This window comes from Chiloscyllium punctatum, chromosome 33, assembly GCF_047496795.1.
Source record: "Chiloscyllium punctatum isolate Juve2018m chromosome 33, sChiPun1.3, whole genome shotgun sequence".
Classification (NCBI taxonomy): Eukaryota; Metazoa; Chordata; class Chondrichthyes; order Orectolobiformes; family Hemiscylliidae; genus Chiloscyllium; species Chiloscyllium punctatum.
The window spans coordinates 12,720,058-12,744,083 of NC_092771.1; the positions used below are offsets into that span (position 1 = coordinate 12,720,058).

The 24,026-nt window shown below is 42.3% G+C and overlaps 1 protein-coding gene across 1 annotated transcript in view; it reads left to right on the forward strand.

Annotated features, from left to right (window-relative positions):
- LOC140458441 (collagen and calcium-binding EGF domain-containing protein 1-like) overlaps positions 1-24,026 on the forward strand; it is a 170,520-nt gene that overhangs the window by 122,243 nt on the left and 24,251 nt on the right. Inside the window, exons 4-6 of the mRNA XM_072553012.1 lie at positions 12,798-12,932; positions 17,017-17,154; positions 20,288-20,394. Coding sequence (XP_072409113.1) covers positions 12,798-12,932; positions 17,017-17,154; positions 20,288-20,394 — 380 coding nt within the window. The remainder of the gene's footprint in view (positions 1-12,797; positions 12,933-17,016; positions 17,155-20,287; positions 20,395-24,026) is intronic.

A 24,026-nucleotide genomic window follows, 5' to 3' on the forward strand; every position in this document is an offset into this window, starting at 1 on the left:
ACCCATCCAACAACGTAAACTTTCACTTAATCAGAAATGCACAGTGGCAGCGGTGTGTAACATTCTGCAAAGTGCACCTTCCAAACCTGTGACCTCTTACCCATAGAAAGTGCAGATACATCGGAGCACCGTCGTGTGCAAGTTTCCCTCTAAGTCATACACCATCCTGAAATGGAGATACACTGCTGTTCCTTCACTGCCACTGGGCCAAAATCCTCGAACTGCCTTCTCAGCAGCATTGCAGATACAACAATAAACACATACAAATGTTTAAGAAGGCAACACGTTCTCGATGATGGGCAATAAAAGTCAGCACAGCCCAGTGATGCCCACATTCGATGGAAGTGTTTATTTTTTAAAAGTTGCTACATCACAAAATCTACAGACCGTTTGGAATGAAGGAGGTAGGAGTGGTTGGGGAGTGGGGAGCATGGAAGGAACGTTTGACTGAATGTAGCCTAGCTGCATGATTTCAAATAAAAATTCCATTGACGTGCCATGACATTGTCAGACCATAATTTCATCCTATGGAGGAGGTTCCAGCCCAATTCCTAGGACCTGAGATGTCCCTAGTTGAAAGGAGTAGGAAAGCAGCTGGAGTTGAACCCATGCCCAATTCATTCATCCCCTCGGTTGGGCTATATTGAACTCAGACCTGGGGGTTCTGAAGGACTCTGTATAGATGTTGCAATGGAGTTATGTAACAATGGAATTTGCACACTTTGGCACCTTGTTAAATTCTGAGTTTGAATACAACGAAATGGGAATACGAGTGAATCATTTTGCTTTTGTTTCTTTATTCATATCAATGTCAGTTTGGCTAACTAGAGTAATATGTAGGATTTATTTTTATTGAGGTAAATAGTCACACACACATAGACACCCAGTCTCTCCCTCTTCCTCTCTGTCACAGTCATATACAGTCACAGAGTCTCTCCCTCTCTCACAGGCACACTTACACATGCACACACACACTCTCCTTGTCTCGTACAGTCACACTGGTACATGCACAATCTCTCTCTCACACACACTGTTGCACTCATGCACACAATACAGACACACACATCGTCTCTCTCTCTCTATATCTCTATCTCAGAGTCACACACAAACAAGAATACAGACTCATATACACAGTCACACTCACACATGCACATGGTCTCTATCTCACACAGTCATACTCATGTTCACGATCTCACACACAGTCATACTCACACCTGCACACTGTCACACTCACGCATGCACAGCCATACTCACACCTGCACACTATCTCTCACACAGGCACACTTACACATGCACACAATCATACTCATACATGCAGACACAGTCTCTCTCATAGTCACATTCGTACACAAACACACAATACCGACGCACACAGTCTCTCTCTCACACGGTCACACGCACACAATCTGTCTCTCACACACTCACTTATATACACATGCAGTCACACACACATGCACACTCATACCAATCTCTGTCAGTCACATGCACATACATACACATGTACGCCCAGTCATTTGCACATGGTGGGGTGTACACAAACCCAGCCTGTAACACAGTCACACACACATTCACGTGCACGTACACCATCTTCCCCTTATCATCTTCATCATTACTGACGTGATTGTTGTTGGAAGTAACGAAACTCAGTGAATGAGAAGGTGCCTGAACCAGACGTATTTGTGTTTTGCTTATCAATCTGCCCCCACAAAGCAGTAAACTGGAAAGCTATTGTTTGAGGCAGGTGTTGGACTTTTTTAAATAGATGTGACAATGAAAATCTTAAAAGGTCAAGGAGGAAATAAATCACTCTCAAACGGGGGTGAGATTACAGAAGACTGTTTATTGCACAAAGGAATACCTGTTAGCAAAGTTACAACAAATGATGATGTCGGTGATAGATCTAACACCTACATCATCATTTGTCTGCATTTTCAAAACTGCCTGGATTTTCTGCCAGCACCTTTATATGACGTTAACACTTCAGTCCTTAAGGAAGTGATTTGGGTTTATTTAGATTTTTTGATTAGGTTGCACAATAATTACATTGACAAAAGAATAATGCCGACTCATTATTGTGAAGTTACTTGCACTTGACCTTTACTTTGTACAAAAGGTTTAAAATGACTGATGGATGCAACTGGGAATGTTCTCTGCATTGTCATGATTTTAAAGTTCTCATCCTTTATGGTGGTCTTGCCCCACCTGTCACTGTAACCTCCTACAGCCCGACACCCCTCCGTGCTCCCTGCACTCCTCCAACTCATGCCTTCTGAACATCTCCCATCTTTATCACTCTAACACTGGTGGCCATACCTTCAGGAGTCTTTGCAATTCCTTCCTTACAACTCTCCATCTCTCCAACTCACCTTCTTCCTTGAAGAAACTCTTTCAAACTGACTTCTTTGACCACCAAGTGTTTGCTCACCTGACCTAATATCACTGCATGTAGTTAAGTGTCATGCTATGTTTCATAGTGTTCCTGGGAAGAGCTTTGGGATGTTTCATAATGCCAAAGGCACTAAATAAATATAAGTTTTGTAAACCTCTTCACCTCTCTCACAATCTTTTTTTAAAATACTCTTTGAAGCCTAACACTTTGACTAAGTTTCAGGTCATCTGATTTAATGTCTCCACATATGACTTTGTCTCAAGTTTTGTTGGATTATGTTCTTGTGATGCACCTTGGTAAGTTTTACTTTATTTGAAAGTAGTACATTAAAAAAAAAAGCTGGTATTGCTACATTTCCATGCACAGTTGCCACAACTTTTCTGCCCAGACCTGTAAGAAGCTACAGAGTTGTGAACACGGCCCAGTCCATCAGCTAAGCCAACCTCCCACCCATTGACTTCATCTACACTTCTCATTGCCTTAGAAAGCAGCCAACATCATCTTAGAACAGTCCCACCTCGCTTATAACCTCTTTCATTGGGCAGAAGATATAAAAGCTTTAACACACATACCAACAGGTTCAAGAACAGCTTCTTCCCCGCTGTTATTAGACTTCTAAATGGACCTCTCAAATTTCAAATCTGATGTTGCTCTTGCCTTTTGCACACCATCTCTGCAGCCATAGCATTGTATTCGTCACCCTGTCCTATCACCGAATGAGCTTTGTATGGTATGATCTGCCTAAACTGCACACAAAACAAAACTTTTCACTATACCTAGGTACATGTGATAATAATAAATCAAATCAAATCATGAAGTTGTGACAGAGGCTTTAAGTTAAGTGAGAAAGCGTTACATCTTGGAGTTCTCGCATTTGTGAGTCAGAATACTGCAAGTCTTCAATGCAGAGCACCGCAGTCCTTCTGGATTGAAGACTTAGCGTTCTAGCTCAGCAATGCGAGAGATCCAAGATGGAACACTTTGTCATGTTACTTGGAGCCACTGTCACAATTTAATGATTTGATTTTGATTTGATTTGATTTGATTTTTGCTGTATTTCCATAACCCAGTTTCCACAAGTGTTCTGCCCAGGACCAGAAGAAGCTACAGAGTTGTAAACACGGCCCAGTCCATCAGCCAAGAACCTCCCACCCATTGGCTCCGCCTATATTTCTGGTTGCCTCGGAAAGGCGGCCAACATCATCATCAAAGCCTCCTCCCACATCGCTTTTAACCTCTTTAATTGGGCAGAGTTAGTGGTATCTCTTGACCCACATCCATTTAAGATTATCAGATGGCAGGGTTAGTTCTCTCAGTGCTGTTCCTGAAGTCTTACGAATTGTTCATTATACTGTAGTGGTGTTTGCACTCCAAAAGTATTTAGTTAGCTCTCAAACAGCTGGGACTCAAGACAAGTCCATTCCTCACTTGTAGTATCAGCTGTGGCTCAGTTTGCATTCAAGTCCAATGCCAGACAAACTTTTTGATTTGATTTATTATTGTCACATGTAACGAAGTACATTGAAAAGTTCTGTTTTACGTGCAGTATGGTAGATCATCCCATACAAGTGCATTAGGGTAATAGAACAGAGCGAGGAATACAACGTGACGGATGCAGAGAAAGTGCACAAAGAATGAGGTCAACATTTAAATTTTAAATTTAAGAGGTCCATTCAGCAGTCTAATAACAGTGGGGAAAAAGCTGTTCTTGAATCTGTTGGTCTGTGTGTTTTGCATCTTCTGCCCAACTGGCCCTCAGTGCAGTATCGAGGGAGAGCCGCACTGTTGGAGGTTCAGTACCGAGGGAGTGTTGAAAGGAGGTACCTTTTTGAAGAGGCATTAAACCGAGATCTCAACTACACATGTCAATGTAAGAGATCCTGTAGCATTGGATGGAACTACGGCAGGAATAGTCCACAGCGTTCTGATCAAAGAATTATTCTTTACAAAATATCACAAATAACAGGTTATCACATTGCTGTGTGTGGAAGTTTGCTGTGTGTAAACTGAGTGCTGCATTTCTTTCATTGCAAGAATGATTACATTTTGAAAAGGCTTAACTAAAGTACTGTAAAACACTTTGAGATGTCTGATGGTTAGGAAGGGTGCTATTTAAAGCCAGTCTTTTCTTCTAGCACATGCAATTTACTCTATTCCAGACGGTAGAGTGACTAGCCACAAGCTGAGCTAACAGAGATGGCAGTTCCCTTCCCATGGGGAATTGGCAGGGTGGTAGTGTACCATTTTGCAGACAGCCTAATGCTATGGAAACACAACACCAATGAATGAAATACAAAACGAGGCAGTAACAATGAGATTTGAGAGCAGAAACTGGATACTTATGAGATATTACTCCCTGCTAGAACCTTTCCTTCCATATTTATTGCATACGTTTATAGTATGACTGTTAGACTATTAAAGCTGGTATCTAATTGCAAGTGGATGTTGTTATTGTGGACTTGCAATAACTGGAAACCACCCTTTTTTTCTTAATTGCTGTGCTTCTGAATGAAGCTGCAGTGTTCCAAAAACAGCACATTTGTACTTGAATTGCAGTGTGGAATAGCAGCCCCCTTACCACAGTTTTGTGTGGCCTAGTCTGCTTGCATGTAATTTTTACCTGGTCGTGGCTCCAATCAACGAAACATCCATCTGGTCTTTTTCTCCCACCCCAGTAGGTTCATAACTAAGAAATGAAAGTATCCAAGGAAGTTTTAAATAAACATACAAAGAACCCCTTCTCCCACCCTACCATGAATCTGCTTGAGGACTGCTCTCCAGTTCAAAGATGTGCAGGTTAGGTGGATTTGCCATTCTTAATTGCCCATAATATCCAAGGGCATGCAGGCTATATGGATTAGCCATGGGAAATGCACAATTAGGGCACTGGGGTGGGGGAATGGGATACTCTTTGAAGGGTCAGTACAGTCTTGATGGGCTGAATAGCCTCTATTTGCCTTCGAGGAATTCGATGGCTCTAACAGGAGACATCATTCATTCTTGGAGCCTCTAGGGAAGGGAGAGCTTAACAATCCCAAAATGGTCTGACCGTCTTTTTATGACCGATAAGAGTTGTGAGCAAGAATGGTGTGTTAGGTTGAAGGAATAAAGACATTCTTGCCTTTCTTGATGCTCTAAAGCAATATACAATAATAAAGGCCTTTCAAAGTATAATCAGCATTGTAATGTAGGAAGCATTAATGCAGGCAGCAGGAGAGATGATAGTGCAGTAGTAACGCCACTGGATGAGTAATCCAAGTGCTTGGGCTAATGCTATGAACAGCAGGTGGAATTCAAACTCACCCAATAAATCTGAAAATGAAAGCTAGTCTCAGTCATTATGACCATCATGGATTGTTGTAAAAAAAAATCTGATTCACCAATGCCCATTAGAGAAGGAAATCTGCCACCCTTACTTGGTCTGATCTATGTGTGACTCCAGTCTTTCTACATTGTGGTTCTCAAAAGTGTGGTCCGTTGGTGGTTCCCAAGAGTTTTTCTTTCGGTCTGTGGTCCGGACCGAAATGTATGTCACTGATGCATAAGCACCTTGACAGAGTCTCATCTCAACGGCTCACTTTATGTCACACAAGCAGAACAGCTTCTGAGCTCATGGTCCAACTGGCTGTAGGTGAAAGCAAGAACGACAATGTTTCAAGTTCCATATTTCTGTTACTGTTTCCACGTTCAATGCCGTGATGGTATTTTCAACACCTGCGGGGCCAACATGAGACTGAAACTCAAGTCTGACGAAGACTCAAAACGTTAGCTCTGTTTCTCTCTCCACAGATCCTGCCAGGCCGCAGTTGCTCCTGCAACTTCTGCTTCTGTTTGTTTTGGGACCGAAGCTCTCCCACTTGGAGCCAGACATGAACTCACCATTGTCTCATCAAAAGGAGCACCATTCTCCGTGTTCACTCTTTGGAGCATTTTTGTGCTGGTGAACAAAAAAGCTTGAAGTAAAACTGGTTGTAATCTGCAACATCTTTTTGCTCTACCTAAGTGTTCCATGGATGAGGAATATTGAGAACCATTGGCTTTAATGGTTCAAAGAACCAAAGGTTTGGGAATTGGTACTCAAGTCTTGGAAGACTTGAAAAGGCTATTAAACATGCTTAGACCATAAGAACATAAGATATCAGAGTAGAATTAGACCATTCAGCCCATCCAGTCTGCTCCATTATTCAGTCATAGGCAGGAGGCTGGAAGAACACAGCAAGCCAGGCAGCATCAGGAGGTAGAGAAGTCAACGTTTCGGGCGTAACCCTTCTTCGGGAACATTAACTTGACACCTCCTGATGCTGCCTGGCTTGCTGTGCCATTCCAGCTTCCTGCCTGTCTACTTTGGATTCCAGCATCTGCAGTTTTTTTGTCTCCCACCAATCAATCACAGCTGACATGGTTCTCCACCCCATTCTCCTGCCTTCTCCCTGGAACCCTTGACCCCTTACTTATCAAGAAACTGTGTATCTCTGTCTTAAACTCACTCAATGACTTGGCCTCTGCAGCCAGATTGAACTGTTGAACTGGAAAATAATTTGATTACATTGCAAAGTAAAAGGTGGATTAGCCATGTTTAATTGCCCATAATGTCCAGGGATGTGTAGGCTATATGGATTAGCCATGGGAAATGTAGGATTATGGTATTAGGGTGGGATTACATTAAAAGCAAAATAATGCATTTCTGATATATTAAATAAAAATAGAAAGTGCTGGAGAAACTGAGCACATCTTTTTTACTGTAGGTTTTTACTGTGGAGAAAGGAAAGGAGGCTAGAGAACTCAGAGAAATAAATAGTGTTGCTTTGAGAACAGTTCACATTACAGAAGAGGAAGTGCTGGAGGTCTTAAAAAGATGGATAAATATCCAGGACTGATCAAGTATTTCCCAGGACATTGTGAAAAGTTAAGGAGGAAATTACATGACCGTTAGCAGAGATATTCGTATCATCTATGACCAAGAGGAGCCAGAAGACTGGAGGGTGGCTAATGTTGTACCTTTGTTTAAGGAGGAATGTAAGGAGATGCCTGGGAACTATAGATCTGTGAGTCTCACATCAATAGTGGGTAAGTTGTTTGAGGTGATTCTGAAAGATAGAACTTACATGTATTTTGGGAGGCAAGGAATGATTAGGGATAGTCAGCATGGCTTTTGTGTGAGGGAAATCATGTTTTACTAAGTTGATTGAGTTTTCTGCAGAAGTAACCAAAACGATTGATGAGGGCTGAGGGGTTGATATTGTTTACTTGGACTTTAGTAAAGCCCTTGGATAAGATTCCGCATGGTAGACTAATTAGTAAAGTTAGGGCACATGGAATTCAGAAAGACCTTGTCAGCTGGATTCAAAATTCATTTGACGGTAGGAGACAGAAGGTGGTGGTGCAGGGTTAATTTTTTGGACTGGAGGCCTGTGACCAGCGGTGTTCCACAGGGATCAGTACTGAGCCCACTTTTGTTTATCATTTATATAAACGATTTTCATGAAAATATAAGAGGCATGGTTGGTTATTTTGTGGATGACACCAAGATTGGTGGGATAGCGGATAAGGAAGGTTATCTAAGATTACAAAGAGGTCCTAATCAATTGGGTCAATGGGAGTGGCAGATGGAGTTTAATTTGGATAAATGCAAGGTATTGCATTTTGGTAAAACAAGCAAGGGCAAGACTAATACCATTAATGGTAGGGCCCTGGGTGGTGTTGTAGAAGGGAGAGATCTCGAGGTTTAGGTAGGTACACCATCCTTAGAAATGTGTGTGACAGGATGGTTAAGAAGGCACTTAGCATGTTTGCCTTCATTTCTCAGACCTTTGAGTATAGGAGGTGGGAGATCATGATGAGCTTGTACAGGATATTTGTGAGGCCTTTTGTGGAATACTGTGTGCTGTTCTGGTCACTTTGTTATAGGAAGAAAATTATTAAATTGGAGACAGTTCAGAAAAGATCAGGATGTTGCCAAGAATGGAGGGCTTGAGTTATAAAAATTGGCTGGCTAGGCTGGGGCTGTATTCACTGGAGTGTAGGAGGTTGAGGGGTGACCTTATAGAGGTTTATAAAATCATTAGTGGCATTGATAAGGTGAATGGCAAACATTTTTACCCTAAAGAGGGGGAGTTCAAAACTAGGGCATTTTTAAGGTGAGAGATTTAAAAAAGACATGAGTGAGTTTTATACAGTGAGTAGTTTGTGTGTGGAATGAACTTCCTGAGGAAGTGGTGGATACAGTTACAATATTTAAAAGACATTTGGATAAATACATGAACAAGAAAGGTTTGGAGGGATATGAGCCAAATGCAGGCAGGTGGGACGAGTTTAGTTTGGGAACATGGTCAGTGTTGACGAGTTGGATTGAAGGGTCTGTTTCCATGCTGTATGACTTGACAACTCATTGCTGACAGCATCTGTTGGGAGCGAAATACAGTTAATGTTCGAGTTTAATATCACCCTTATTCAGAACAAACAACATCTCATAGTTGGGCAGAAATGTGCCACAATGAGGTAATGCTTTGCCAACACCAAGTCCTGGTGATGGAGAGTGCAAACAGTCAGTCTGTGTGTGCCATGAGGTGCTGGAGAATTCTGGCTGAGGTGGAGACCTGGAGAAGACAGAGGGTGAGATGAGCTACCATGCACCCAACTTTGACTTTCATATTGGAAACTGGCGCTGTCTAGTTTCTCACTGGTACCTTGTAAAACAGCAGACTGAATATTGATGTGATGAGGTTAGGTGTCAATGAGATGTTAATAGTTAATAGGCCTCCCTACTGCTCATGAGCAAGACTCTTATCCAGCTGTTAAATCTGTGGGATGGAAAATCAGACTTTTCTTCTTGACAATGACAATTTCATTTTCCATTCTCGTTACATTTTCCTGAGTGACTCGCAATTGCCCATTTTGAATCATAGAATTGAATCACTACAGTGTGGAAACAGCCCCTTCAGCCCAACAAGTCCACACTGACCCTCCGAAGAGTATCCCACCCAAACCCATTCCCCTACATTTATCCCTGACTAATGCACCTAACCTACACATCCCTGAACACTATGGGCAATTTAGCATGGCCAGTTCACTTAACCTGTACATCTTTGGATTGTGGGAGGAAACTGGTGCACCCAGAGGAAACCCATGCAGACATGGGGAGAATGTGCAAACTCCACACAGACAGTCACCCGAGGCTGGAATCGAACCTGGGTCCCTGGCGCTGTGAGGCAGCAGTGTTAACCACTGAGCCACTGTGCCACCCCCAAAGCCCTTTGCTCAGGGCCTAAGGAAGTTTTAGCTTGTTGTATCCTTCTAAGAACCAAAGCAGCTTTCCCGCAAAGTTCTCATCCACCAAGCCCAGTCATCAATCTCCCCTCCCTCACCCCTTAAGAAAAAGTCTGCTCACAAACAAGGGGGAAAGAAGATTGTGGATAAAAGCAGAGGGAAGCTATCATGACAAGAGTAAAACCAGAATGGAAAGAGGTCACATCGATGAGGCAGAAGTTGAAATGAGAGCTGTACAAAACAGCAGATAATTTATGACAGTTCATGAATGGAAAATGCTGTTTGATAAACTGGATATCCTTGTTTCCAGCAGTATACTGGAAGCGTTCCATCAACTTGTATTCGGCCAGAAGGCACATTAGCGTGTGAAACTTCAAGCTGGCTTCCTGGGCCTGTCATGCAATTAAATTATTGCATAATACAGCAGTTTACATTGTTAATAGGTAAAGGCAAGGATTCGTCAGTGTTGACATATTGTAGACCTAATTATCTTTCGCCTCCCCTCCTCCCCTCTTGTTTCTTCTAGATTGCATGAAATGTAAACCCATTCTGTCGTCTTATTGCCAGCTGTAAACTTTATTTTAGTAAATCCAAACAATCCGGCAGCCGTGCTGTGTGTGAGGATTCACTTAACACCTCAACACTTGCATGCTTGAGCCACGGGAGTGGTCGAAACCACTTGTGTCTGGTGAATTCCATTAATTCCCAACTGAGCTGCTAAGTAGGTGGATACTGTGGTGATAGAAGGGCCTTGTTCATGTCCAATCCATCTCGCCATTTACACTTACCCAATCTGAACCAGATTACCAATAGGCACAGGACTCAAAAGACAGCTTTGTCCTGAGGATAACTGCTTCCAAACCCATGACCACCACCACCTAGAAGGACAAAGGCAGCAGATACATGGGAGCACCACCTCCTCCAAAGTCCCCTCCAAGTCAATCACCGTTCTGACTTGGAAATATATCACCATTCCTTCAGTGTCACTGGGTCAAAATCCTGAAACTCCCTCCCTAATGGCATTGTGGGTCAACCTGCTGCACATGACCCTAATGGCATTGTGGGTCAACCTACAGCACATGACCGCAGCAGTTCAAGATGGCACCTCCCCACCATCTCCTAAAGGGCAACTAAAGACAGGTAATAAATGCTGGCTCATATCCCAATGAATGATTGGACAGGCTTTATACATGTGTAGCACCATACACAGCAATGAAATTTTAAAAATACTGGCTCATCTGCACCACAGCTGCAATGCCACAGGACTTGATTGCGACTTGGGAGCAAAATCCAAATCTCTATTAATATTTCAATTGATGTTCCTTGATGGAGTGAACCTTTGGCTCTGTTCCCTTTGCTGGCAGTGGCTTGGGTGAAGGTATCATGAAGGTTGTGGGTTTGAAATGTCAGTGGGAGATCAATGGGATCCAGCTTGATACTCCAAGGAAGAGCTGAATAACTGCTGCTCTGCACATGCAATGTTAAATCAAGACCCACTGGTGGAGGCTGATTTGAAGAAGAGCAACTGAGTTTCTGCCATTATTTCTCTCTTCACTAACATGATCAAATGAGATCACCTGGTTATTTATCACGTCCGTCTATAGAGGACCTTGCTGTGAGCAATTTGTCTGCCACGTTCTCTTCATTGCAACAGCGGACACATTTTGAAAGTGCTTGTTAATTGCAGAAGATTTTGAAAAGTCCTGACATCGTTAAATCAAATTCAAATCCTTTCCGCCTTTCTGTGAAGAACAGTTGACCAGAAAAAAATTCCTTTGTCAAAGTAATTGACTAATAGGAGATTTTTGTTAGGGGTACTCAGTCGAGAAATGGATAAGATCATATAAATGTAAGGGTCAATGTAAGAGCAAGCTCACTTAGCATGTTGCAGTTCTGTCAGGCTGGTCTCTAACAGCCTGGAGATGGACAAAGGACATTTAAGAACACAATGGAGATCACTCAAAAAAAGATGCAGCAACTTAGTAGTGAACTCATAAGATGTTCTATTCATTTTTTTAAAAATGAGTGTTCTGTTCAGACCTGTCTGATCGACTGGCTTTCGAACTTGTATTTCAGTTCTGATGAATGGTTTGACCAATGAATATAGTTTCATGGCTGCTTCAAAAATAGGACAAGTATCACAACCTGATCACAGATTTTGGAGCTCCCCACAGGGGCAACAATGTTCATGACACCGATTCCCCTAGGAGGTGCTATCAGAACAGCTTCTGCTTCGTTTATCAATTGCTGGCTATGTGCTGGAATCCAACTTGTTCTCTGCCAAATTAAGCCTTTCTTGTCTTTATGGTGATGATATGGGACAGCGTAGCATAATGGTAATGTTACTGCATAAGCAAGCCAGAGCTCCAGGCTAAAGCTTTGGGGGTCATGAATTCACATCATGGTAGTTGGTGAAGTTAAAGTGAATAATTCGACCAAGGCAAATACTGTTGATTGTTAAAAATCCATCGGGATTTTCCAACTGTTCTTTCAGGAAGAAAGTCTGCCAACATGTGACTCAAGAACCACAGTCACATGGTTGACTGTTAACGACACGTTCAGTTCAGGGCAATATATGCTGGTGTTAGCCATAACTCATGAAAATGTAAAGAACAAAATTACTCCTCTTTCAGTGTTTGCAGGACAGAAACAGGTCATTACACCAAACAGGTCTGTGTGAGCTTCATCCCACATTTCTTCATCTAACCTATACCCATCAGCATACCCTATTTTTTTATCAAAGTTTTCTTCAAGCAAATCTATGCTAATCACCAGAATACACCATCTGGTAGCAAATTCCACATTTGCTTGATTCTCCCAAGCTCCCAAGTTCCATATTGCCTCCCTCTTTAAAATGGCAATGGTAGTGGCCATCTTATATTCTAACATGCTCTTGGAACTTCAAGAAACTCCCTTCATCTTTCATTCTCTGGTCCATACATATTTAAAACCCAAACTTGATTCCACCATGACCATTAGATTTATCCACTCTGCTCTGCAGCTATCTCAGATTGTGCTTTATCTCCACTGGGATGCCTTGATGCAAAATGCAACATGTTGGCATAATTTGACTTTATTGACAAAACATTGATGAAGTAACAAAGACCTTGCATTGTTGACTTGGCATCTCCTTTATCTCCAGATGCTGATGTCTGTGCTGGCTCACCTTGTGAACAGCAATGCACTGATAATTTTGGACGAGTTGTGTGTACATGTTACCCCGGATATCGCTTTGACCGAGAGCGACACAGAAATCATCAGACGCCCTACTGCTTAGGTGAGATTGTGGATTTTATTAATAACGTATTGCTCACCTACAGTCTTTTCATTGGGATACTGTGACACATTTGTACTCTTCTTACTTTAGATGCAACATATTATCATAAAACTGCTTGAGTAAAGCACAGGACTCTGTGCATTTGGCCCTCCGTTTAGTCAATCAAGGCATAGAATCAGTTTGGATGGAGCTTAGGAAAGACAGGGGAAAGAAGTCACTAATGGCAATAGCCTGCAGTCCCCTTAACAGTAGCCACAATGTGGGAGACAGTACATAATAAGAAATATTGAACAGTGGTGGTAATAAACATGGATGTTCTTAATCTACGTATATACTGGAAAGATCAGACTGACAGTAATCGCCTGGATGAGGAGAATGCTTTCAAGATAGTTCCTTACAGCAGCACATTCTTGAACCAATTACGGGGCACATGGTGTTAGACTTGGTAATGTGACAGAATTAATTCATGACCTCCAGGCCAAAATGCCCCTAGGTCACAGCAACCATAATATCATTGAAGTTTTCATCCAATTTAAAAAGGGAGAAGACTAGTCTAAGATCAGTATTTTAACCTTAAAGGTAACTCTGTTGGCATGAAGCTGAGCGAGATGACCTAAGATAGTGTGCTAGACTGGGGAATAGATCAACAGAGACACAGTGGCAGACATTTGAGGGGATACTTTCAGAATAAATATCTTTCTGCTATAAAGAAAAATTCTAAAGAGAGGACCCACTAACTAGAGAAGTTTGGGTAAACATCAAAGCTCAAAGAAAAAATGTACAACTGAACAAAGATGAGTGAGAGGTCAGATTATTAGCTCAAGTATAAAGAACAGCAGAGAATGACAAGATTAATTAGGAAGAAGAAATTCAAGTATGAGAAGAATGCTCTGAAAACAAAAAATGTTGGAGATCACAGTGAGTCAGCAGCGTCCATGCAGAGAAAGCAAGCTAATATTCCGAGTTTAGATGGCTTCTCAGAGAGGAGTCCAGCTTGGCATGTAAAAACAGAAGAATTTTACAGGTATTAGAAAAGAAAAAGGGTCAATAATGTGAACGTTGGTCTTCTACAGAATGAGAATGGAGAGTTAATAGTAGATAATTGATGACAAAATGAACAAATATTTTGCTTCTGTCTTCACTATAGAGGATACAATATACATTCTAGTTACAGCTGTAAATCAGGAGGTGGAAGAGAGAGAGCAATTTAGTGAAATTACAGTCACTAGGGAAATGGCACAAAGCAAACTGATGGAGCTGCAGGTTTTTAAGTCTCTGGGTTCTAATGGACTTTGTCCTCGGGTCATAAAGGAGGTTGCTAATGAGGTAGTAGATGAATTAGTGTTAATTTGCCAGATTGCCTGACTGAAAATTAGCAAAACTAATTCTGCTAATTAAGAAGCAAAGAAGACAGGTAACAGAGACGATAGGCCAATCAGCTTGAAGCCTTTCAAGAGAAAGGTGTTCAAATCAATCATTAAAGCGATTATAGCTGCACATTTAGAACAACTCAATATAATCAGGAAGAGTCAGCATGGTATCATGTTCAACCAATTTATTAAACTTCTTTGAAGGAGTAACATGTGGTGTAGATAAAGAGGAGATGTACTTTACTTCGATTTTCGAAAGATGCCACATTGAAGGTCATTGTGGAAAGTAAAAGCACATGATGTAGTGGGTAATGTGTTAGTATAGATCGAAAACTGGTAACCTGGCAAAAACAGAGTTGCATAAATCGGTTCTTACCTAATTGGCAGGATGCAGCAAGTGGAGTCCCACGTGGGATCTGTGCTGTGACTTCAATCTTTTACAATTTATATCAACGACCCAGATAATTTGATTGACTCCATTCTCTACTATCTGCCAGCCTCAACCTTTCCTTTTTTTTTGTTTTCGTGCTTGCATTTGTTGCCTGAGTAAAGCACGTGGCTGAGTGGTTAGCACTGCTGCCCCACAGCACCATAGGTCGGGGTTCAATTCTAGCCTCGGGTGACTGTCTGTATGGAGTTTGCACATTCTCCCTGGGTCTGTGTGGGTTTCCTTCAATAGGAGAAAGTGAGGACTGCAGATTCTGGAGATCAGAGCTGAAAATGTGTTGCTGGAAAAGCACAGCAGGTCAGGCAGCATCCAAGGAGCAGGAGAATCGACGTTTTGGGCATGAGCCCGAAGAAGGGCTCATGCCCGAAACGTCGATTCTCCTGCTCCTTGGATGCTGCCTGACCTGCTGTGCTTTTCCAGCAACACATTTTCAGCTCTTTCCTCCTGTAGTCCAAAGATGTGTAGGTCAGGTGAATTGGTCATGCTAAATTGCCCAGTGTGTTAGGTGCATTAGTCAGAGGGAAATGGGACTAGGTGGGTTACTCTTCGGCGGGTCAGTGTGGGCTTGTTGGGCCGAAGGGCTTGTTTCCACACTGGAGAGAATCTAATCTAATCTATTCATTCGCTGGAGAGGCAATGGTCTAGTGGTATTATCGATAGACTGTTAATTCAGAAACTCATCTAAATGTTCTCGGGGTCCATAGTCAAATCTCGCCACAGATGATAGAATTTCAATTCAATGAAGAATCTGGAATTAAAAGTTTAATCATAACTATGAAACTATTTCCAATTGTTGGGGAAAACTCATTTGGTTCACTAATATCCTTCAGGGAAGGAATCTGTTGACTTTACCTGGTCTGGCCTATGTGTGACTTCAGACCCACAGCAATGTGGTGGACACTTTACTGCCCTCTGGGCAATTAGGAATGGGTAATAAATGCTGGCCTAGCCAGTGATACCCGTAGCTCATGAGTGAATTTTTAAAAAACCATTCATTAATTTTTTTAAAAAATCACTCACCTAGGGAATTCCGTGTCACTGGTCATGGGTTTTTGCTTCCTTGGGTTCTTGCTCGGTCCCTGAAAGAGCTATTATTTTGATGGGTAAAAATATATAGTACCTTGCACACCAAATTCAGCAAGAGTAGTTATTGTTAATCCTTAGTTAAGCAGCCATCTCAAAGACCAATGACAATAAACATTTATGTTTTGCCATTAATGTTCATGCACATCAAAGGAGTGCAATTGTCATTGAACCATACAGGCAGATGTCAAGACAAAAGACAAAAAAATTGGTTAAAGGAACAGCTTGTAAGGGTATCTTAAAGGAGGAGAGATGAAAAAAGTGGAGGGGTTTAGGATTGGATATCAGAGCATTTGTCACAGGCAGCTGAGGACATGGTCACTACATTAAAAGTCTCATGTTATTTGAATGTAACAGAAGAGATACATGCATTTTGTTTATTTAAAGATTTCTGGTGGGTTTTGTTACAGCTAAATTAATACGTACAGTACAGAAAATTTTCCAGGCATATCCTGTGCCGAGATTGCTACAGTGCAGAGAGTTTGTGGCATTTGGTCACATGATACCACCCAGCTACATGGCTGATTCGTATGTCGAGCTCTTAATGAGACATCATTCTACAGATGATAATATAGCAGCCATCGCTTAAGCCATCACTTTAATGAAAATTAAGGATGTGCAAGAGGTCAGGATGCGATACGTGCAGAAATCTCAAATGCTTGTAGAGTTGGGAAGGATTATAGAGATGGTGATAAGTGATGCCATGGAGAAAGTTGAAAACAAAGATTAGAATTTTTAAAATCAAGGCCAAAGCAGCAGCCCATGTAGACCAGTGAGTACAGGAGCAATGGGTCAACAGGACTTGGTGTGAGGTCGGATGCAGGTAACAGATTATAGAAAGGGTACATTTTATGAATAGGTTTGGACTTCCTCATGGAATTTGTTTTTTGAAAGAAAAGATGGTTCAGTGAAATCTTGAAAATTAGTAGCCAGACACTGGGTCCAGTTAACTTCCATATAAGTACTGGTATCTGTCTCTCCAGTCTCAAGTTCCTCAATCTTTTTGTAGCATGCATTCAGCGTTATCTTTGCTATTACACTGTTCCTGGTTTTGGTGCAAATCTATGCAAACTTGAGGCATTCATTTGAACATAATGTCACACTTAATCATTCATTGTTGTAGTGCTGGTGAATGCCTTCTGATTTTAAACCAGTGACATGGACTTGTTCCTGCTCTCTACAGACATAGATGAATGTTTAGTCAATAACGACACACTATGCGATCACAAATGCATTAACACGCTCGGAAGCTTCATTTGTGAGTGTCAAGAAGGATTTTACTTGAGTTCCGATGGCAAGTCCTGTCTCAGAGCTTTTAATGGTAAGAGAGAAGGTTCTTTATTCTAATTGATGGATATTGTAACAAAGAATCATTGAACAGTATCATAGAACCTCTACAGTGTGAAAGCAGGCCTGGCAGCCCATTGAGTCCACACCGACCCTCTGAAAACCATCCCACTCAGACCCACTCCCTACCCTATTCCTGTAGTCTGCACCTCCCATGGCTAATCCACCTAGCCTGCGTATCCCTAGACACAATGGACAATTGAGCATAGCCAATCCACCTAACCTGCACATCTTTGGACTGTGGGAAGAAACCGGAGCACCCGAACGAAACCCACACGGACACGGGAACAACGTGCAAACTTTACACAGGCAGTCCACCGAGTGTGGAATCGAAAGGTCTCTGGCACTGTAAGGATGCTGAAAGAATGCTGCTCAATTTCCAATCATTAACACCAGCGACTAAATCATTTTCCTCTCTAATTCTTAAAGCTTGTCTGTTTAGTTTTAAGAAAAAAAGTTCAATCAATTTCAGAAGTTCAACGAGAAAGTAGATTTTCCAAATTTTCTCAGCTCTAATAAAGGATCATGTTTGCAGTTACTAATGTACTGTGCTAAGGTTACTGAATCAATGGGTATTGCTGCAATAAATGAAAGCAGAGCACAGTCCATGGTGCATATGCCAGCTCTTTGAAGGAGTTTTCTAATACATAACAATCGCCTGATCTTTTCCAGTGATAATTTTATCCTGTTCATAGAGTCATGGTATCATACAGCATGGAAACAGACCACTCGGTCCAACCAGTCCATGCCGAAAATAATCCCAAACTGAACTAGTCCCAACTGCCTGCTCCTGGCCGATATCCCTCCAAACCTTTCCTGTTCATGTACTTATCCAAATGTCTTTTAAATGTTGTTATTGCACCCAGATCCACCACTTCCTCAGGGAGTTCATTCCACACATGAGCCACCCTCTGTGTAAAACATTGCCCCTCATGTCTTTTTTAAACCTCTCTCCTCTCACTTTAAAAATGTGCCCCTTAGTCTTGAAATCATCCACCCCAGGGAAAAGACATCGACCAATCATACTATTTCTACCTGTTATTATTTTATAAACCTCTATAAGGTCACCACTCAACCTCCCACACTCCACGTATGTATCCAATTCCCTTTTCAAGGATACCATTAATCACTTATTCTAGAACATAAAAGTAAAGCTGTCATGTTTAAAAAATTCTTATCTTCCCTTCTTTTTCCAATTACTTTAAATCTATGTTCTCTGCCAACCAATTCTCTTTCTAGGGGAAACAATTTCTCCCCATTTATCGTGTAGATATTTTTAATCTATCTGTTTTGTTAGATAAGTTATGACACACGGCTGGTACAGGACCTGAACTTAAGCCTCCTGACCTAGATATATTGACACTACCACAAGAGACCTGTACTTTTTAAAATGGACTGTGTAGATACACGTATTTTGAATCAACCTGTTCATACCCATTATGATGCACCTCTGAAGCAAATGGGATTTGAACCCAGGCTTTCTGGCTCACAGGCAATGTCACTACCACTGGGCCATAACCTCGTTAGCTTATCAAAAGCCCTCATTATTTTGAACACCCACAATAATTCACACTTAAGCTTCTCCAAGGAGAATAATCCCAGCTTCTCTATTCAGTTAAATCTCTTCTGCACCCTCGCCAGGACAACCTTCCAAACAGTAGCACCCAAAACTGGATATAATACTCCATGTGAGATCTAACCGGTCATGCATCATAGTTTAACATGATCTCTTTTCTATTCTACTCTCTTTGCCTCCCTTGATAATACCTGCTATTTCTACTTTCTCCAGAGGCAGTGCTCTATCTCCTTTTACAGGTCAAGTCTCTCAAACCTTAATATCAGAAACTGGTAGTGGTTGTTACTAGACATTTTTACTTTCTCACAAAAATCAATTTTAATTGAGTAAAAACTTAAAAATAAAATTTACCTGGGCAATTCATTTAGATGCTGAATTGGCACAGTGTAGCTCTAAACCAGTTACTGTGATATTCTAGCCCGTGTTCCAAGGGATCATTGACCCCATCCAATGTGACTTGGCCACGTACTGAACCGAGCAATCAAAAATGTGAAAAATCGATGCAACAAGTTCTCTTTTGGTTTCAGCAGCTTCATCCCCGTGACTTCAGTAAAGGTTTGTCAACAGCCCTGTTTCCTGCCTCCTACTCCTCCACTTGCCCATTGTCACAGCCATGTCAATATTGAGAATGATGTCGTTTTGTTCAGCAAGGGCCTTAATAGTTGCAGAACCAAGGTGGGGTAGATTGAGTTATGTCACAATCAGTCAGGATCGTACAGGTTTGAGGGGCTGAATGGCCTCTTCCCGGCCTTATGATATGGAGCTCAGGGTTTTTAAAGCATTTTCTAACTACTGTATCAAACACCACCCTCATTAACTCATAATTCATCTCTTAATGACCATAGGCGAGGCAACCATTGAACTCGATGATCTTGGAAGGACAGAGCATCTTACATAGAATCCCTACAGTGTGAAAGCAGGCCATTCAGCTATTTCCAGTCCCCACTGACCCTCCAAAGAACAGCCCACTCAGACCCACCCCCTACAACCCTGCATTTCTCATGGCTAATCCATCTAACTTGCACGTTCCTGGACACTATGGGCACTTGCGCATGGCCACTCCACCTAAACTGTACATCTTTGGACTGTGGGAGGAAACCAGAGCACCTGGAGGAAACCCACACAGACACAGGGAGAAGTTACAAACTCCACACAGGCAGCGCCCTAAGGGTGGAATCAAACCCAGGTCCCTGGCACTGTGAGGCAGTAGTATTAATCACTGAGTCACCGTGCCACCCAGTTCAATTTAAGGTTAAGTCACACTTTTCTTCCTTATTGCTGTGACATTTCTCCCAGATAGCGTGGCTGGTGATGAGGGTCATTATGGTGAGGGATGGCATACGGATGAGAAATTATGAGATAAAGACCAAGGAACCTGTACACTCCTATTCCTCTGTTGCGTGTTGTTTGTTAGTACATTGCTAAGCCAGATTTCCAGCTGCTTTTCCAGATTAAAAGATCTCAGAGCTTCAATACTGGAGTCATGAAGTGATTAACTAAAGAAGATATTCACGGTTCCTCCCTCTTTCAGACAGCAGTGCGATTAAATCCGATCACCTGATGAGTGCTGGCACTTGTTCGGTCACTTGTGAAGAGTTTCTGCAGATGAAGCAGACTTTGGCACAGTTCAAGCAGAAGGTAATGTGATATAACTGCCGATCTGTGCTCAATGTAAATGCTGCCAGTTATACTGGCCGTGAAAGGCTTACTGATTGCAGCAAATTCCATCAGAAACTCAACTGGTGAGATTAATGTGTCAGACCAACATTTGTCCCTCATCATTAAAAACAGATTATCTGGTCATGAGTACATCGCTGTCTGTGGGAGATTGCTGGCAGCCATACTTCCTACATTACAACAGTGACTAACACCTTGAAGTGTTACTTCATTCGCTGAGGGATAAGTATTGGTCAGGGCACTAAAAACAACTCCCAACTCTTCTTTGGAATATCTGGACCTCTCGTGATCCAGTGGCTGGTGTCTGTCTCTGAGCTTGGTTCAAGCTTAGGTGGCACAGTGGCTCAGTGGTTAGCACTGCTGCCTCACAGGACCAGGGCCCCGAGTTTGACTCCAGTCTCAGGCGAATGTCCATGTGGAATTTGCACATTCTCCCCGTGTCTGCATGGGTTTCTGCCAGTTTCCTCCCACAAGATGTGCAGGTTGGATAGATTGGCCATGCTAAATTGCCCCATTGTTTCCAGGTACATGCAAGCAAGGTAGGTTAGCCATTGGAATGCAGGGGTAGTGGAGAGTGTGGGTGGGATGTTCTTCGGAGGGTCAGTATGGACGTGCTTGTCGAATGGCCTGCTTCCACACTATTGGAATTCTATGTTGAAGTTCAATCTCAGGACTTGATGCAAAAAAAAGGTGATAATCAACTAGGAGAAGGTGAGGACTGCAGATGCTGGAGATCAGAGTCAAACAGTGTGGTGCTGGAAAAGCACAGCCGGGATGCTGCCTGACTGGCTGTGCTTTTCCCAGGATCCCAAGATGCTGCCTGACTGGCTGTGCTTTTCCATCACCACATAGGGAACATAGCTTTAAATTGAGGGGTGATAGATATAGGACAGATGTTACAGGTGGCTTCTTTACTCAGACAGCAGTAGGGACATGGAACTCACTGCCCGCAACAGTAGTAGACACTTCAACTTTAAGGGCATTTAAATTGTCATTGGAGAGGTATATGGACGAGAATGGAACAGTGTAGGTTAGATGGGCTTTAGATTGGTTCCACAGATCAGCGCAACATTGAGGGCGGAAGGTTGTAATGTTCTATATTCGATGTTCTACTCTTCGGCAAAGAAAGGTGAGTTCATAAACCATTAGGTTGTTTATGAACCTGTACATCCTGTGGCAGGCAGGGAGAATAGGAGAGTCTGTTGGTCAACCATGCTTGATGCAGAATAGAGCCCTTCAAACTACAGACGTTGGTGACAAGCTGGTGACCTCCTCCAGGAAAGATAAACTGCAGCAAGATGCATTTCATCTGCCTCATGTGTCTCAGGGTGCCAGATTGATTCTAAGACGGCTTTAGAATAGTCCCTTGGAATTTGTCTTTGGCATCTCATATCAAAGATTACACTCACCCTGTACTGCTACTTAGCATTAACTTAGACTTGTGCTGTAAGCTCTGGAGTGAGGTTTGGACTCTAATTCAGGGATGAGAGTACTAGCCTCTCAACCCCTGCTGATCTCGAAGTGAAACAAGGGAACAACAGAGAGATTTCAGGGTTGACCACTTGGACAAGCTGAGTGAGTGGACAAACGCTTGGCAGATGCAGTATCGGCACAGTGGCTCAGTGGTTAGCACTACTGCCTCACAACGCAGGGTCCCAGGTTCAATTCCAGCCTTGGGTGACTGTGTGGAGTTTGCACATTTTCCCCATGTCTGCGTGGGTTTCCTCTCGGTGCTCTGGTTTACTCCCACATTCCAAAGATGTGCAGGTCAGGTGAATTGGCCATGCTAAATTGTCCATAGTGTTAGGTGCATTAGTCAGATGGGGGTGGGTTACTTTTTGGAGGGTTAGTGTGGATTTGGGTCGAAGGGCCTGTTTCTGCACTGCAGAGAATCTAATCTAATCTCATAATGAGGATAGAATGTGAGGATATCCAATGTGGGAGCAAAAACAGGAAGGCAGATTGTTAACTGAATGGTGACAAATTGGGAGATGTGAATGTGCAACAAGACCTGGGTGTCACTGAAGGTAAGCATGCAGGTCTACCAGGCGGTGAAGAAGTCAAATGTTATGTTGGCCTTCATCGCAAGGAGATTGGAGTAAAGGAGCAGGGATGTCTTGTTACAATTACAGTATATAGGGCACTGGTGAGTCCACACACTTGGAATACCATGGGGAGTTTTCATTTCCACATCTGAGGAAGGACATTCTCGCTTTGGAAGGTGTACAACAAAGCTTTACCAGACATTTCTGAGAAGGCAGGACGTTGAAACAGTTTGAATCATACTTGCTCAGATGAGTGAGGGGGGTGGTTTTTGTAGAAACATATAAAATTCTAAAAGGTCTAGACAGTGTAGATGCAGGAAGGATGCACCTGACGACTGGAAAATCCAGAACTATGGATCACAGTCTAAGGATGTGCAATAAACCACTTAAGACTGAGGTGAGGAGAAATTTCTCAACCCAGAGAATGGTGAGCCTGTGGAATTCGCTACCACAGAAACTGGTTGAGGCCAAAACATTGCATGATTTCAAGAAGATCTATAATCTGTGGCTAAAGGCAGCAAAGGATATGGGGAAAAAGATGAACAATCCATTGAGTTGGATGATTGGTCATGGTCAAAACAAATGGCAGTGCAGCTTGAAGGGCTGAATGGCCTATTCTTGCTCCTATTTTCTATGTTTCCCCTGTTACCAGGTCTAGCCTTCATGATCCCACATCCACAGCAATGAGGTTGATTCTTAACACACTCTGAAGTGACCTAGCAAGCCACTCCGTTCAAGGATATTTTAGGGTGGACAACAGATGCTGGCCCTGCCACAATGCCTACGTGCAATGATTTTATTTAAACAGTGAGTGGCTTCAAAGCATTCAACTATTGGAGGTTCACACCCAAGTCTGATCTGTGTTCACTCAGCTACATCACATGGCATGCGACACACTGAAAGGTGATAGGTTCAACTGCAATGGTCTCGAACTCCCACCCTGTTTGGGAATTCACAGATCCACACTTTTGAATCAAACAAAACATTGGTGAAACTCCTGTGGGTTCGGATTCTGAGGCTAACTCACAGCTTGTTTATAAAAATAGCTCAATATGGCTTTTGTTATGATACATAAAGATGCCTTTATGGTTAGATTTGTCAGAAACCTATTATTAGCTACTGAATAAGCTTAGTGGGTGGTTGTGTTAAAGGCACGCACCTTACTTATGAATTGCTGCTTGTTACTACATTCTATTTTTATTTATTAAATTATAATGTTGTTAAAACTATGGTTTGTGGAGGAGCACCTCTAGTTGGCAATTATTAAGAAATAGATAAAATAGTTATGAAGTGACATTTAATCTTTGCTGGAATAATGAATATTAAATGATGTTGATCACTGGGGAAGTGCATCAGGTTGTGTAACTAACTCCTCCTTTCAGACCCGGAGGCTGTATTCAGAATCTTGCACTCTGCATTGTGCTACTTGGGGATGATTAATTCATTTGGCTAGTGCATGGTTCAGAATAACACCAGGCAAAAGTGACGACTGCAGATGCTGGAGATCAGAGTCAAGATTAGAGTAGTGCTAGAAAAGCACAGCAGGTC